The 13,946-nt window shown below is 34.4% G+C and overlaps 1 protein-coding gene across 3 annotated transcripts in view; it reads right to left on the bottom strand.

Moving 5' to 3' along the window:
• Positions 1 to 13,946, bottom strand: part of LOC126759148 (phospholipid-transporting ATPase ABCA3) — a 50,764-nt gene that overhangs the window by 15,956 nt on the left and 20,862 nt on the right. For 2 of the 3 annotated variants that reach the window (XM_050473806.1, XM_050473807.1), the window contains exons 2-3: positions 3,196 to 3,551; positions 278 to 337 (exon numbers count right to left, since the gene is read on the bottom strand). In XM_050473806.1, coding sequence (XP_050329763.1) covers positions 278 to 337; positions 3,196 to 3,425 — 290 coding nt within the window. In that variant the 5' untranslated portion in view covers positions 3,426 to 3,551. The remainder of the gene's footprint in view (positions 1 to 277; positions 338 to 3,195; positions 3,552 to 13,946) is intronic. The other variant, XM_050473808.1, reaches the window with a different exon arrangement.

The following is a 13,946-nucleotide window of genomic DNA, read 5'->3' as shown; positions in this document are numbered from 1 at the left end:
AAAGAAGAAGAAGAAAGCCATGTAACCCTTTAAAAAATTTGAACGGAAGAATTAGTATTGTCCATTGATAGTATTGTGATTGAAACATAAAACTAATACTTTATAATGCATAACATTATTAGAAACACAAAGATATCTACATAAATAATACTGTTAAAAGTTAAATTTAAGCTAAAAATTCATGCAAAGCGCAATTAGGTGCGGTTAAAGGTGCATTTTTGCCAATTGGGTGTGGTAATCGGTTAATTATTTTTATTTTATTTATTCGATCATTTACCTGTCCCCTTTGTATAAACCCATAAGTTTTTTCAATCTTCGAGCGTTTGCTAATTCATCTCTGTTAGAAATATAAAATAAATAAAAATCAAGTATATACCGAACATATTTAGCATGGTTGTTGATACTCTTCATTTAAACAAATCAAATAAAATTTCTCTGAAAAAAACTCCATATTTGCTAATTATTCAAAAGCTGCGAAATCTTCATAATAATGCAAGAAGACTCATTCTTTCATAAAAAAATGTACAATGGTGGCAAAAAATACTCTCTTTATTGACGATGAAATGCGAATATCGAACTTTAAATATTATTTATATAAAATTCAGCACACTACCGCTTCGTATGAGCCAACTGCACCTCCTGTGGCCCAAGGACGCCTACATAGAATTTTACACTTTGTTTCATAGCTATAAAAACATTATATTTGTGTAAAATACTGAAAAAAAATGTGATCCCCATCATGTTTTTTTAAAGCGCAATGGTAACTCTAACAATTCTATAAAAACAATATTTTTTCTAACGGTATTTTTCGTACCCATGCAGATAGTATGCGGAATGCAGTGAAAACGGTACTTCATTGCTATAAAGGCAGCTCTTCCATCTGCCAAAAATTTATCTTTTAACTCAATAATTTATTGTGTTTCCAATATTATTGATAAGCGTGAGTATTCGATTTAACATTGAGTTGGTGTAATGAGAAAGCATTTTTGGAGTTAATAAAACCCATGTATCCAAAATAGCTGTTTTCAGCTCAGAAATCGTATTAAATTGATGTTCTCTATAGAACTTACATCAGAAGAACCTGCTGGCCATTCCAAAAGATCGATATTTTAACGTTGAAGCCACGTTTTCGTTGACCTGCTCGTATGGATTCTTGCATTGTCCTGTTGAAAAGAAACATATTTTTGGAGATAACTGTGTATATAGGGTAGCAGATTTGTTTCTAATACTTCCTAGTACTCGGAACTATTCAATCGGCAAGAAGAGAATGAAAATGGTACTGTCCCAGAATTTGAAAAACATCATGGCTCTTTTCGTAAATCTCTCCCGTATCTCAAAAAGCCGTCTGGGCCATCACGGTCGAACTTTTACTCAACGGAAAAAATCTCCTGGGACCAATAGTACAGTTTTTATGGGCATTGTCTACTTTGTCGCAACCGTATTATTCAAAATTTTATTTTTCTTAATATTACCTGATACCAGTCTTTATTCGTGTGATTTCGGCTAAAACTGAGACGAGAGATTTTACTGTGTGGTTTCAAGAGTGGCGCTTTTTGCATTTGATCATTTCCAATGTTAGGATGTCGTTTCAGCGCACGACAAATTGTTAAAACAGATGCAGAAATTTGGTTCTCTCTTTTCACTTTCCGTATTGACGTCATTTTATTTGATAACTGTCAGCAAATTTCTCTTTCCTGTCGCGTGTTATAGCAGAAACAGCCAAAAACGCTACTCCCTTCCTTCCTTTGCCTTCCTTATAGCAGAAACAGTGGAGAACGTAGAATCGTGGCCCGTCTCAGCTGCTACGACCTATCTTATGGGCGCGCAATGTAAGTGAACAGTGAAAAACGCTACTCACTTCTCTCTTTGACGTAGGATGCCGTGAGAATTCACGGCATTTGGATTTCTGCCGTAGAAACATGTCAGCTGATTGCTCTCTCACAACGCAGGGTTGCTAATATCGATATACTGTAGTATTGCTCTCCCAGTGAGAGAGGAGTTGGACATCTCTTTATCTCTGCCTACGGCATTTACGGCAAAGAGAGAAGGGAGTAGCGTTTTTCGCTGTTCACTTAAATTGCGCGCCCATAAGATAGGTCGTATCAGCTGACACGGGCCAAATTAAGTTCTCTGGCCATAATTTTCTTTATTATTCAGGTAATTACACACTGTTACCGAATTTCCCAAGTTCCGAGCAATGGCGCGCTCACCATTCAAAGCGTCTATATACTTTTGCGCGGCATTCTCCGATTAGTTAACACAATTTAATAAAGTTAATTTATAACTCTAAATGACACTGAACGGTACGAGTGTCTTTATGGCAATGAAACACCGTTTTCAGAGCCTTCTGCTTACTACTTACAATGTATGAAAAGTACCGTTAAATAAAAAATTTCATAGAATTGTTAGAATTATCATAGAGTTTTAAAATCACCTATCACCATAATTCGTTTTTGGAATGGGAACATATTTTTTCTGTATTTCACCAAAATATAATGTCTTTATAGCAAAGAAACAAAGTGTATGTTGCAGCCTAGCGAGCGGCTCGTCGGTCACCACGCGATTTTTTTCTAATACTTATAATTTTTAATTCCTGATATATTATATTTTTAATGGAATTTCCGAATCAAATAATTCAAAAAGTTATATAAAGGTATTGAAGAGGCGACAAAATTTAATTTATTTTATTCGTTTGGTGAAAATAAATATAAACCTCTCGTTATTATTAAAAGATAAATATAAAGACTTGACTTAATGACCAGAAGCTTTAACTTTAATAAAAAACAACTATCCCTTATTTTTTGTGTAGAAGAATTCGTGTTGACCGGTATAATGTGGCAACATACGTGAAACTCCTTAAACCCTTTTACGTGGATTAATTATTTATTATGGAGGCGTAATAGTAATTTTCTAGCCACCAGTGTACATATTTGCTTTTTGCTAATAAACTAACTGAAATGATTTATAACCTCACATTTATTTAGATATAATGTATTAAATTCCATATAATAATTCCTTGAGTACGATATGCATAAAAACTGTAAATAAATTTCGACACTTTTATATACCAATGAAGCACAGAACAAGCACTAAGTATTATATAATTTCTTTGCTGACAAATTTTCACCAATTTTCGTACACAAAGCAATATTACTATTTTTTATAAACGTGTAAAGAAAAACACTCGCTACTCACTCGAAAATGTCTAAATTAGAAATATTTAACGGCGGATAGGTGGTCACACCCATTGTATCCACCTCCACCAGCACTCGCACCAGCACCAGCAGCAGTGAAAAAACGGCTGGTAAGACCAACTCTATGCCCAGTTCTAGTTTGTGATTCCATTGTAGTGTCCAGTTTTTCCATAATAACAATTTAAACTTCTCCCAATTGGTAACCTTCGCGTTACTGCTGGACGCATCCATTGCGTACAGCAACTTTTTGCTAATCTCTATTTAATATAGGATTGTGGTATGAACCGAGGCAGTAAATGCAGTGCGGTGTAATGTATCAGTTGAGTATTTAGAAATGTTGATCCTTAAGCGTCAAAACTGGAAAAAATTATGAAACTCATCAAAATTGGCTCACTATACGTAAATTTCACAGACGTCAGTAAAGATCATGATATGATAAAGCTATGAATAACTTGTAATAATACAATTAAAACTGCTTAACCAATTGTTTGCGAAACCATTTTAGTAATATCAGAATAATCTTTATTGCGTGTTGTTATCGTGTTATTTTTTAGAAGTTCATAAATTTTTAGTATAAAAGTGCAACCGTTATTCATTATTGAAATCGAGAAAGTACTAAGGTACTTAGAAAAATACTTTTGACATCAACACATACGGCCAAATCCATTCTTAATTGCTTCAAAAAATTTAACATACAATGTCTGTCGCAAAAGGAACAGCACTGTTAAAAAAACAACAAAAAATTAATATTTTTCAAAAGTTATATTTTTTATTCAAAGTAGTTTCCTTGTGCTTCGATACAGCGTTTAGCCCGGTCAATTAGCATTTCAAATGAGTGTTTAAGGTCATTTTTCGGAATGCTCTTGAGAATATCGGTCGTCACCTTTTGGATAGCTGAAATGTCCTGAAACCAGTGTCCTTTCATGGGCAAATGAAGTTTTCCAAATAGGTAAAAATCACAGGGTGCCAGATCAGGTGAGTAGGGTGAGTGATTAATGGTTAATATGGAGTTTTTTGTCAAAAAATCAGTGACAAGCGTCGACCGATGACACAGCGCATTATCGTGCAACAGGCGCCAGGACCCTGCCTCACGGTATTGTGGTCGAGCACGACGAATGCGTGACAAAAGACGCTTCATAACACCAAGGTAAAACACAGCATTAATCGTTTGTCTTTAATTTTGACTTTTGAAGACGACCGACTTCTGATCGTTACAGAGGTCCTCACGACCTTCTTGGAATCGCTTAAACCACTCATGCACATTACTACGGGATAGGCACTGATCACCATAAACTTTTTTCATCATTTGAAATGTTTCAGTAAACGTTTTCCCAAGTTTAAAACAAAAATTAATATTTGCTCTTTGTTCAAAATGCATTTTACGACCGATGACCAAAAGCTGCTGTCACTTTTTGATCGATAACATCGATTGTAGTTATCCTATTGTCTTTTTTTTTTTGACGATGTAGGCTGTAAAAGTTTCGTAATCGATATGTATTATTCTTATACATCTTTTTAGACGAAAATTATACCATTAATTTTTTTTCATCAGATTCAACTTTTTTACTCAGTTTCTTCTCCTTAAGAGTGACGAGTTTAGCTGTTTTAGTCAATTAAAAATCAGCTTCCTAATTTAATAGAAACTGCTAAGATAATATGCGCTCAAAATGGGAAGAATGCCATTAAATTGGTGAAGTTTAGACGATGCTGTATCAGTTCGTGTAGCACAACATTAGTGCGCTCGCTTCCGTTCTGGAAATTTCGAAATTTCGATTTACACTGATGGAATAAAGTCTCTAGCGGAAAAATGGCAAAAAGTGGTCGACCAAAATGGTACATATTTGTTTATTTATTTATTAGTATAAATATAAAAAACATAAGTTGAAATTTGTTTGGAAATACAAAACGACATTTTCGACTACCCAACATTTTACTAAGTTGACTGTCCTTAAATACTATAAAAGCGCGATTTTTCAACAAGTTTTTTACAGCAACTGCTTAAGTCGGTACACCTTAATAGAGCGTTGCGATTCTTACAATGTATGAAAATATCAAACAAATCTTTGACGGTTGGAGTCGTTGAAAACATGCCTCGTTCTGGACCTCTTCAACTGATGAATAATACATATGTATTAAAAAAGTAAAGCAGTGATGTGGTGCAATCGTCAAGCAAATGTTAGAGAGATGGCAAAAGAGTCCATTCTAATGATTTTTGTGGATATTTTGGGTATGAAACGCGTTTTTGCTCGACTCGGAAAAAGCTGATTTTTTTTTTCAAACAGAGTACAGGTCTGATCGTGCTAGTTCCGATCCCACAATAACTGCCGATGAGACAAGGGTTTATGAGTTTGACATGCAAACAAGTCAACAATCGTCGCAATGGAGCCCGTTTTCAGTCGATCGAAGAGAGCTACTTTGAAGGTGACAAAGTAAATATTGATAAATAAATATGTTGCGTTTAATTCCGGGTACTTTCTTGAAACAATGTACAAGGTCTGTCGCAAAAGAAACAGGACTGTTAAAAAAACAACAAAAAATTAATTTTTTTCAAAAGCTATTCAAAGTAGTTTCCTTGTGCTTTGTGTACAGCGTTTAGCCCGGTCAATTAGCATTTCAAATGAGTGTTTAAGGTCATTTTTCGGAATGCTCTTGAGAATATCGGTCGTCGCCTTTTGGATAGCTGAAATGTCCTGAAACCAGTGTCCTTTCATGTTCAAATGCAATTTTCCGAAAAGGAAGAAGTCGCACGGTGCCATATCAGGTGAATACTGGGAGTGCTTAATGGTTAAAATGTGATTTTTGGTCAAATAACTTGATGGCACACGGTCTAGCTAACGAGCACTTCAGTTCTTATGAAGAAGTCAAAAATTGGATTGATACTTGGATCGACTCGAAAGATGAGGAGTTCTTTCGTCACGGAATACGCATGCTGCCAGAAAGATGGTCAAAAGTAGTAGCTAGCGACGGCCAATATTTTGAATAACATTTTTGTAACCGTTTTTATACAATAAAGCCTTAAATTTACAAAAAAAACGGCGGAAGCAAAGTTGTAAACCTAATACCTTCAGCGGCTTTTCTGATTTTACGGTTTATGAAGCTGCTTCAGTGACATTTAAAAGAACTTTTGACTTTTCAAAATCGGAACCCCATAATTGCATGAAATCATTAAACGCTATAGCGATTGTTGAGTGATTCGTCGCTTCTAAACAAACGACGTTTAAAAAATAAGTTTTGATGTAGAATCCCCACGATAATGTTTGCAACAAAGCGTCCTCGTATATCAGTCGTTTACACGATTGAAAGTGATTTTTCAATCAAGGCTAAATAAAGTTTTTTAGGCAAAATATGCAAATATATTCTATTGAGGCGAAGTTTGTGAAATGTGTTCTAACAAATCGATGCCATCTTAACGCAGTGATGACGAATGTCATTAAATTTGTTTAAGTCATAAAGACGTGTGTTTATAAGTCTGAAAAATATATATTTAAGCAAGATATATATTGATACAAATTTAATTTATCTATTATGTACGACTTTGACTCTTTAAACAATGTCTAATCGATATAACAGCTGAAATAATATTTACCGCACTTTCTAACCTTTTCAAGGCAATCGATAATTCATACCGCTTGCATTGTATATCGCTCTCGCCTTGACCTGGTGGGCAGACAGAATCACCTTGTCCTTCTTTGGTACACTTTCATTGAAGGAAGACTCCTCTGATTACGAAATGTGCAGACACGTTTGCTTAACATTAAATAATCATCTTTATTCGATGAGAAAATTAGCCATCACCACACAACAATCAAAATTAAGAGAGCGAAAATAAATCAGTAAATTTGTTTACAAAAAGCTGAGCAATTTGTTTTGGAGGATTTAAAGATAGGTCCTTAGTTCAACTTTATCCTTTGTGACTGTCAAAGTAAAATTGTAAAGCACAGTTTCTTTAAAAAATGCTTTTGAGTGGAAGAATATTTGAAAATATAGCCCAATATTTTTAAGGTTAACAGTTTCATTGTGAGGCTCACGACTACGTAAAATGTCATTGATTGGCTTACGTAGGTTGCTATATGTATTTCTGGCCTAATAATGTAAATAGGCATATTTATCAACGAAAATTTTTTTTTTTTCGATGCTTTTTTTTCAGGCTCATATAACATATATATTCGTCACCTGTGACGACTTATAAACGTCTTTTGAAGCACCGCGATCGTATTTTTTATTGTCTTTACACCAATCACACGAGCCTTTTTTGAAATTGTCAAATTGTGCAAGGATCCATCGAGAACAAACCTTTTTTACGGCCAGAAAAAATATCGAATGTATTGGTAGAAATTACACATAATGCCTCTATCTGAAATATATTTTGAATCTTGATTATCAAATATACGGCATCGATGTTTTCTTTTTTTGGACGATGAATTTCTTTCAGCATCGGCCACGATTGAATTCGTTGTATCATGTTTTTAACAGTGCAAATAAGATGGTGCTTCATAGCCATACAAAGTTTTTAGTTCATCGTTTAACCTCTTGTCGTGATAATCCAAAAGTTGTGAAAAATAATTTTTCTCAAAATGTTACAGTTTTTTCCATTTTATATGATGAATTTTTTAATTCCCTGTAAATGAAACAATTCCGATTAAATGTACAAATGTTCTGAACACCACTTGGTATAGCTAAAAAATGTCAAACTTTCCAATGGAAATGTAGATTTGGTCCTGGAACAGGGTTAAGGTTAACAGTTTCATTGTGAGGCTCACGACCACGTAAAATGTCATTGATTGGCTTAGTACGCACTTACAAGCATGTTACTTTGTCAATCGCTTCACGTGTTCGAAATCGTAGTAACGACCTACTTACGTGGGGAAAAAAGTTTTCATTTGTATATTGGGACTCTGGGGCTTAACTTTATTTACTTAAAACTTATACGGAAGAATTTTTTATTACGATAGTCCCAAACGCCTATTATTATTGTTCTTCATTCATATTATAGCCACAATTAAAGTACATATAAACACATAATTACACTATTTACTGAGCTCCAAGTTCATTATCGACAAATGTATGTAAATTCACAAAAAAACTCTGTTAAATTATTGTCAAGTTCTTTGACTTCAAAATGCGACCATTGCATATATTTTTATCTCTATACAGTTTAACTCACGTGATATGGCGATAAGTGAGCGGAAAGAAATACAAAGGTGTGCACATACTTGTGGACTAACTTCAGTTATGTTAAGCATAACGCAATTTCGGGATTATGAACCGTTTCGCTAAATAATATGAGTTTAAAGCAGGTTCAAAATTTTGATTTGCTTTCCCGAATATCGGAAACACAAAACCGACTATTCGGCACAGTTCTTTATTTTGACTCGTTAAATTTACTTTCGTCTTCATAAATACAGGGTCCGGCACTCAAAGTGTAACCAACTTCAGACCGTTCGCGCTGCAGTCGCACTGGAATCAGCTGTTTATAAATTTGCTGAATGACAGTTCGGAGTATTTTTTACAAGTGTACAAAGCGTTTTGCCAAAAGTGAGCGCAAAAAAAAGTGATCAGCGATGGAATTCAAACGTAATAGTGTGATTGTTTTATATTTAGCTGGAAAATCACAGCCAGCCGAAAGCGGCCAAATTCCGAACATTCTGTTTTCTGACGTAAAAATTTTTCCAATTAAGCAATTCGTAAACTCTCAAAACGATAGGTTTTACTTGACCGACCGTTCATACGAGAATCTAAGTCATCGGTTGGCCACCAGGAGGCAGCACCCGCCACAACTAATGGTTTGGGCCGCTGTCACCGCAGATGGGCGCTCTCCAATTGTTTTCATCGAGCCTGGCGTCAAAGTAAATGCGACATATTATCGGTAAAGTGTTCTGGAGGCTGCTTTGAAGCCGTGGGCAAACAAACATTTCGGTCGCAAACCAACGACGTTTCAACAAGACTCAGCACAGTCTCACAAAGCGCGAGTGAACCAAGAATAACTGAAAAACAACGTTCCGAACTTCATTACGACCACCCAATGGCTCTCTAATTCACCAGATGCGAATCCAATGGATTATTCTCTCTGGGCCATTTTGGAGAGCAAGGTCCGAAGTAAAAAATACACCAGTCTCGAGATGCTGAAGAAAGCCATTGCCCGTGAGTGGGCCAAAATACCCGCAAGTCACATTCCGGCAGCTTCCGATTCGTTTTTTGACCGTCTCAAGGCCATAGTTAAGGCAAAAGGTGGTCATATCGAGCAAAAGTGAATTGGTCCTGAACTTATGATTATTTTCACACATTTTTTACTTTAAAATAAATAAAAATAATTTTCCAAACCGAATTTATGGCTTTTTTAATTGGTATTTCAGCTGTGAACTTTGCAAAGCAGTTGACATGTACGTCTCAATTGGTTTGAGGTTAAGCATCACTAATATAATATGTCACTGCGGACTCAACTCTGACGACCTCACAGATCATTTGAAAATTTTCGTAATTTATAAAACGCGAAATTCGAGAAAAAACGGATAAGCTACCATGTTAATAAAAAAAAAGTTCGTCGGGATTGCAGTGACTAACACAATATGACACTTGCACTTAAAATGTGACTGAAACTTTGAACTTGACGATTACAATTTATTTATGACTAATAACTACAATCGAACCCTTGACAAACGTTCATTCAGGTGCAAGTTCACAGATAATGACCGTTTCACTCAACACATATGTATGTACATACATAGCTACATATATGTATATGTACACGGGGACAGGTAGATAAAGAAATATTTATACAAGGAATTAGATACCACATTAGGGCCATTTATAGAATACCAAATAAGAGAGTACGAAACGTAAAGGCTCGTAAAATGCCAATAAAGATATCAATTTAGTTGCATAGTGGTTATAAATTGCATTGAAATATACCTTTTATGCATGTAATAAATAATTTTGGCGCTGTAATATTATAGGGATTGCAATAGATTATTTTATGATAACTTCGCGCCTCGAATTGCCTTCTAAGTTCCAATTCGAAACAACAAAAACCTGAACCCTTTGAATAATAGCACTACAGAAAAATGGAATCCCACAATTATTACCATTTTAAGTGTCTTAAAAAGCATTACTTTTAACTTGGTACTTTTTCGTCAAAACTCTCTCATAAATCATAAGAAAACGTTGATGGAACAACAATGATAGGAAACTTTCATGTTACCATGGTGGCCTACATTAAGAGGCGCAGCTTTGTCATACCGCAGATGGTCACCATCCATACTATTCAGCAAGAATATGTGGTTTATCTGATTGAAATTGAATATACAGTCTATATTTAAATATGTGGAGTCACTACTTGTACAAATGTACATAATTAACGCTTTAAACTAACGCTTGTACATATGTATGTAACTGCTGGTGGAACTTTTACTCTTACATGTGGCGTAAGTCTTGATATTGTAATAGAGGACTCTCAAATGTCAAGCTTTCACGACGTAACGCTTTGCTGTTGCTCGAGGATAGCCGTCTACTGTCAAGTCTTCCCGAAGCACTAAACATATATCACGCGAACACTTTGCTACGCAGAATTAAACTTAAAGACTGACGGCACGACCTGTATAGCTATAAGAAAAAACTAATATCGCCAACTTGTGCTCTATCACCTCAAACGTCAAAAAAAACTTACGACAAACTTTGAATTCAAAATATCTGACATCTTGAATTATCAATTGAGAACTTCTCATGACGGGTTTCTTTACTTCATAGAGTCAAAATACGTCTCAACACCCTAATGCATAAGTATTTCTGTTTATTTCAATAAAAAAAATTAAACGCAGTGCAAAAAAGCGCATGCAGTGGGTTTTAAGTCACACAAAGCACCCTTAAAAACTTAAATTACCACCCTAATGTGCTAGTACAAAATAATAAAGATATGCAAAGGCATGTGTAACTTGCGTGTATCAAAAAATACCCAGTAGGAAAACTAAAGCGGATTGAGCATAACGGCATTTGTGTTTGTGAATAACTTTATATTTAAATAACGAGAAATAAGCACCAGTATGAAGCAGCTTAAATGAATTGTCAGCCGACATAAGTTTTATAAAATATAATACTTATTTTTTAATTTATTATTTAATAATTTTCATATAATTTACATTGTGGGTGTTTTAACCTTTTGTTAGCATAAAAGTAAATGATAGTATAATAAACATAACCTTAAGAAATTGGCGCTTTTTGGATTATTCCTTGGCGTCTTTGGCAGTTCGAACAATTTGGATTTTTCGGAAACTAAATGAATGTATTGCACTTCTAATCAATACTGCATTAAAGTTGGGGTTCGAAAGTAAAAATTTGTAATGCTTTTGCCACAAAATAAATGTTTTCGAAAAACCAAATGTCAGCAAAAGTAAAAATTAAAGGAAAAGTAAATCATCGGCTTTGTAAAATATTTTATGTTTTATATTTATATGGAAATTATGTTCTAATTAATTAAAATTAAATTATTAAATATTAAATTAAATTAAATTTAATTAAAGAAAAATTAATTTGTTATTTTTTACATTTCACCACTTCAAATCAATTTTTTTCATGCTATCACATAAACACTTCAAAATGTGTAGTTTTCGCTGTAATCTATATTGTATAGAACATGCATATATTTATTTATTAATTGTACATATGTACTCGTACACACATATATGTGAATTAGTACATACATATGTACATAAATATTGCATGAAGGACAGTGGCGTAGCTAGGGAGGGGCGAAGGGGGCCGTCGCCCCGGGCGCAACGTCTTGGGGCGGCAAAACGATTTTCGCTGTTGTTTAATATTCTGAAAAATACTTCAACAAATACTTTTATTTCTCCAAATTTTCAAAAATGGTATTTAAAAACTCCAATTCGGGCAGAAATTCCTGCAAATTGTGTCAAAAGTGTACAAGATATAGGGCGAAAATGGGTTTTTTCTATGGCTTTTAATAAGATGTCTTGTAAATTTACTATCAATTTTCTCAAAAACCGTATTGTGAGAATTTTGGAACTTCAGAATTTGCGTGGCTTCTAGTTCCTAAATTTTATATACTTAATATCGAAGATATTTTGTAAAAATTCACTTTTGTTCGAACCACCTCATGAAACTTGTAGGTAGGTAGATAAAGGGGGGCGGCAGAACATCCTTGGCCCCGGGCGCCCGAAGTTGTAGCTACGCCACTGATGAGGGAATAATAAAATTTCAATTAATTATTATGCGATATCATCGCATACTTGCAACATTTATATACATATATGTATATGTATGTAGCTACATACATGCATGTTTGCACACATGTCTAACACGCTTCTATTCTCTCGTTAAAACAAGAAAAAACGTTAACTTCGGCTGCACCGAAGCTAATATAGCCTTCACAGGTGCATTTCTTTTAGTAACTATGTGTTCAGTTTGTATGGAAGCTATATGCCATAGTAATCCGATCTGAACAATTTCTTCGGAGATTACATTGTTGCTTTAGAAAATAATCTATACCAAATTTCGTGAATATATCTTGTCAAATGCAAAAGTTTTCCATACAAGAACTTTTTTCCGATCGTTCAGTTTGTATGGCAGCTACATATATGTTATAGTGGTCCGATATCGGCAGTTCCGACAAATGAGCAGCTTCTTGAAGAGAAAATGACGTTTGCAAAATTTCAAAAGGATATCTTAAAAACTGAGGGACTAGTTCGTATATATACCGACAGACGGACATGGCTAAATCGACTCAGCTCAACATACTGATCATTTATATATGTATATACTTTATAGGTCTCCGACGCTTCCTGCTGGGTGTTACAAACTTCGTGAAAAACTTAATATACCCTGTTCAGGGTATAAATATTTATGTACATACATATATATAACTTCTATTCACATGGTCATTGATCGGATAAGAACTAATTTTCACACACAAACCTTTGCACATACAAACACACCACCGTTTCAGACCACAAACACTAAGACTATACCCGCGTGGCGAGGCTTAAATAAGTACTAATTCGACAAAATGAAATATTCGCAAGTTTATAACTCGCTTGTAATAAAAACATAATTAAATGAATAACAACAGTATCCCCCGGATAATTGCACTACAAAATTATTGCACAATTTTTGGTTCAAATAACCGAAGAACTCGTCCAGTTGCGTGAAACATTATGAAATACCATCTTCCCTAATTCTGAATAAAAACATGTGTGAAGTTCTTCTATGTATTTTAAAACTTCGAGAACTGACGGAGCCTTTGGAGAATTACCTTCTTTCTGTTGGTTCTGAACATAAGCAGCATCCAAAATATTTTTAATAATATCTAAATCGGTAACATCTCTATTACACTCTTCCTTGTCGTCTTATGTTACGAATACTTTAAATGCGTCTCTTAAATTCTCTTCGATTTCGAATTCATCGGAACTTTCCTTATTTTCTTTTTCATGAGATGATAATACAAATTTTCCTTCATTCTCTTCCTTTTTAAATCACTTTTTTATATTTGTTGGTTAAACCATCCGGCTTCGAAAACGCAGCAATTGTTTCTCCTAGCTCTCTCCATTTTCTTATAATGATTTGCCTATATTATCATTTGAGTAAATGAATTATCTTCGATATTAAGTATTTAAAATTTAGGAACTACTAGAAGCCACGCAAATTCTGAAGTTCCAAAATTTTCACAATACGGTTTTTGAGGAAACTGATAATAAATTTACAAGACATCTTATTAAAAGCCATAGAAAAAACCCATTTCCA

This window comes from Bactrocera neohumeralis, chromosome 5 (genome assembly GCF_024586455.1).
Source record: "Bactrocera neohumeralis isolate Rockhampton chromosome 5, APGP_CSIRO_Bneo_wtdbg2-racon-allhic-juicebox.fasta_v2, whole genome shotgun sequence".
Taxonomy (NCBI): domain Eukaryota; kingdom Metazoa; phylum Arthropoda; class Insecta; order Diptera; family Tephritidae; genus Bactrocera; species Bactrocera neohumeralis.
The sequence above is the reverse complement of the archived record's forward strand: the minus strand, read 5'-3'. Positions and strand labels throughout refer to the sequence as shown.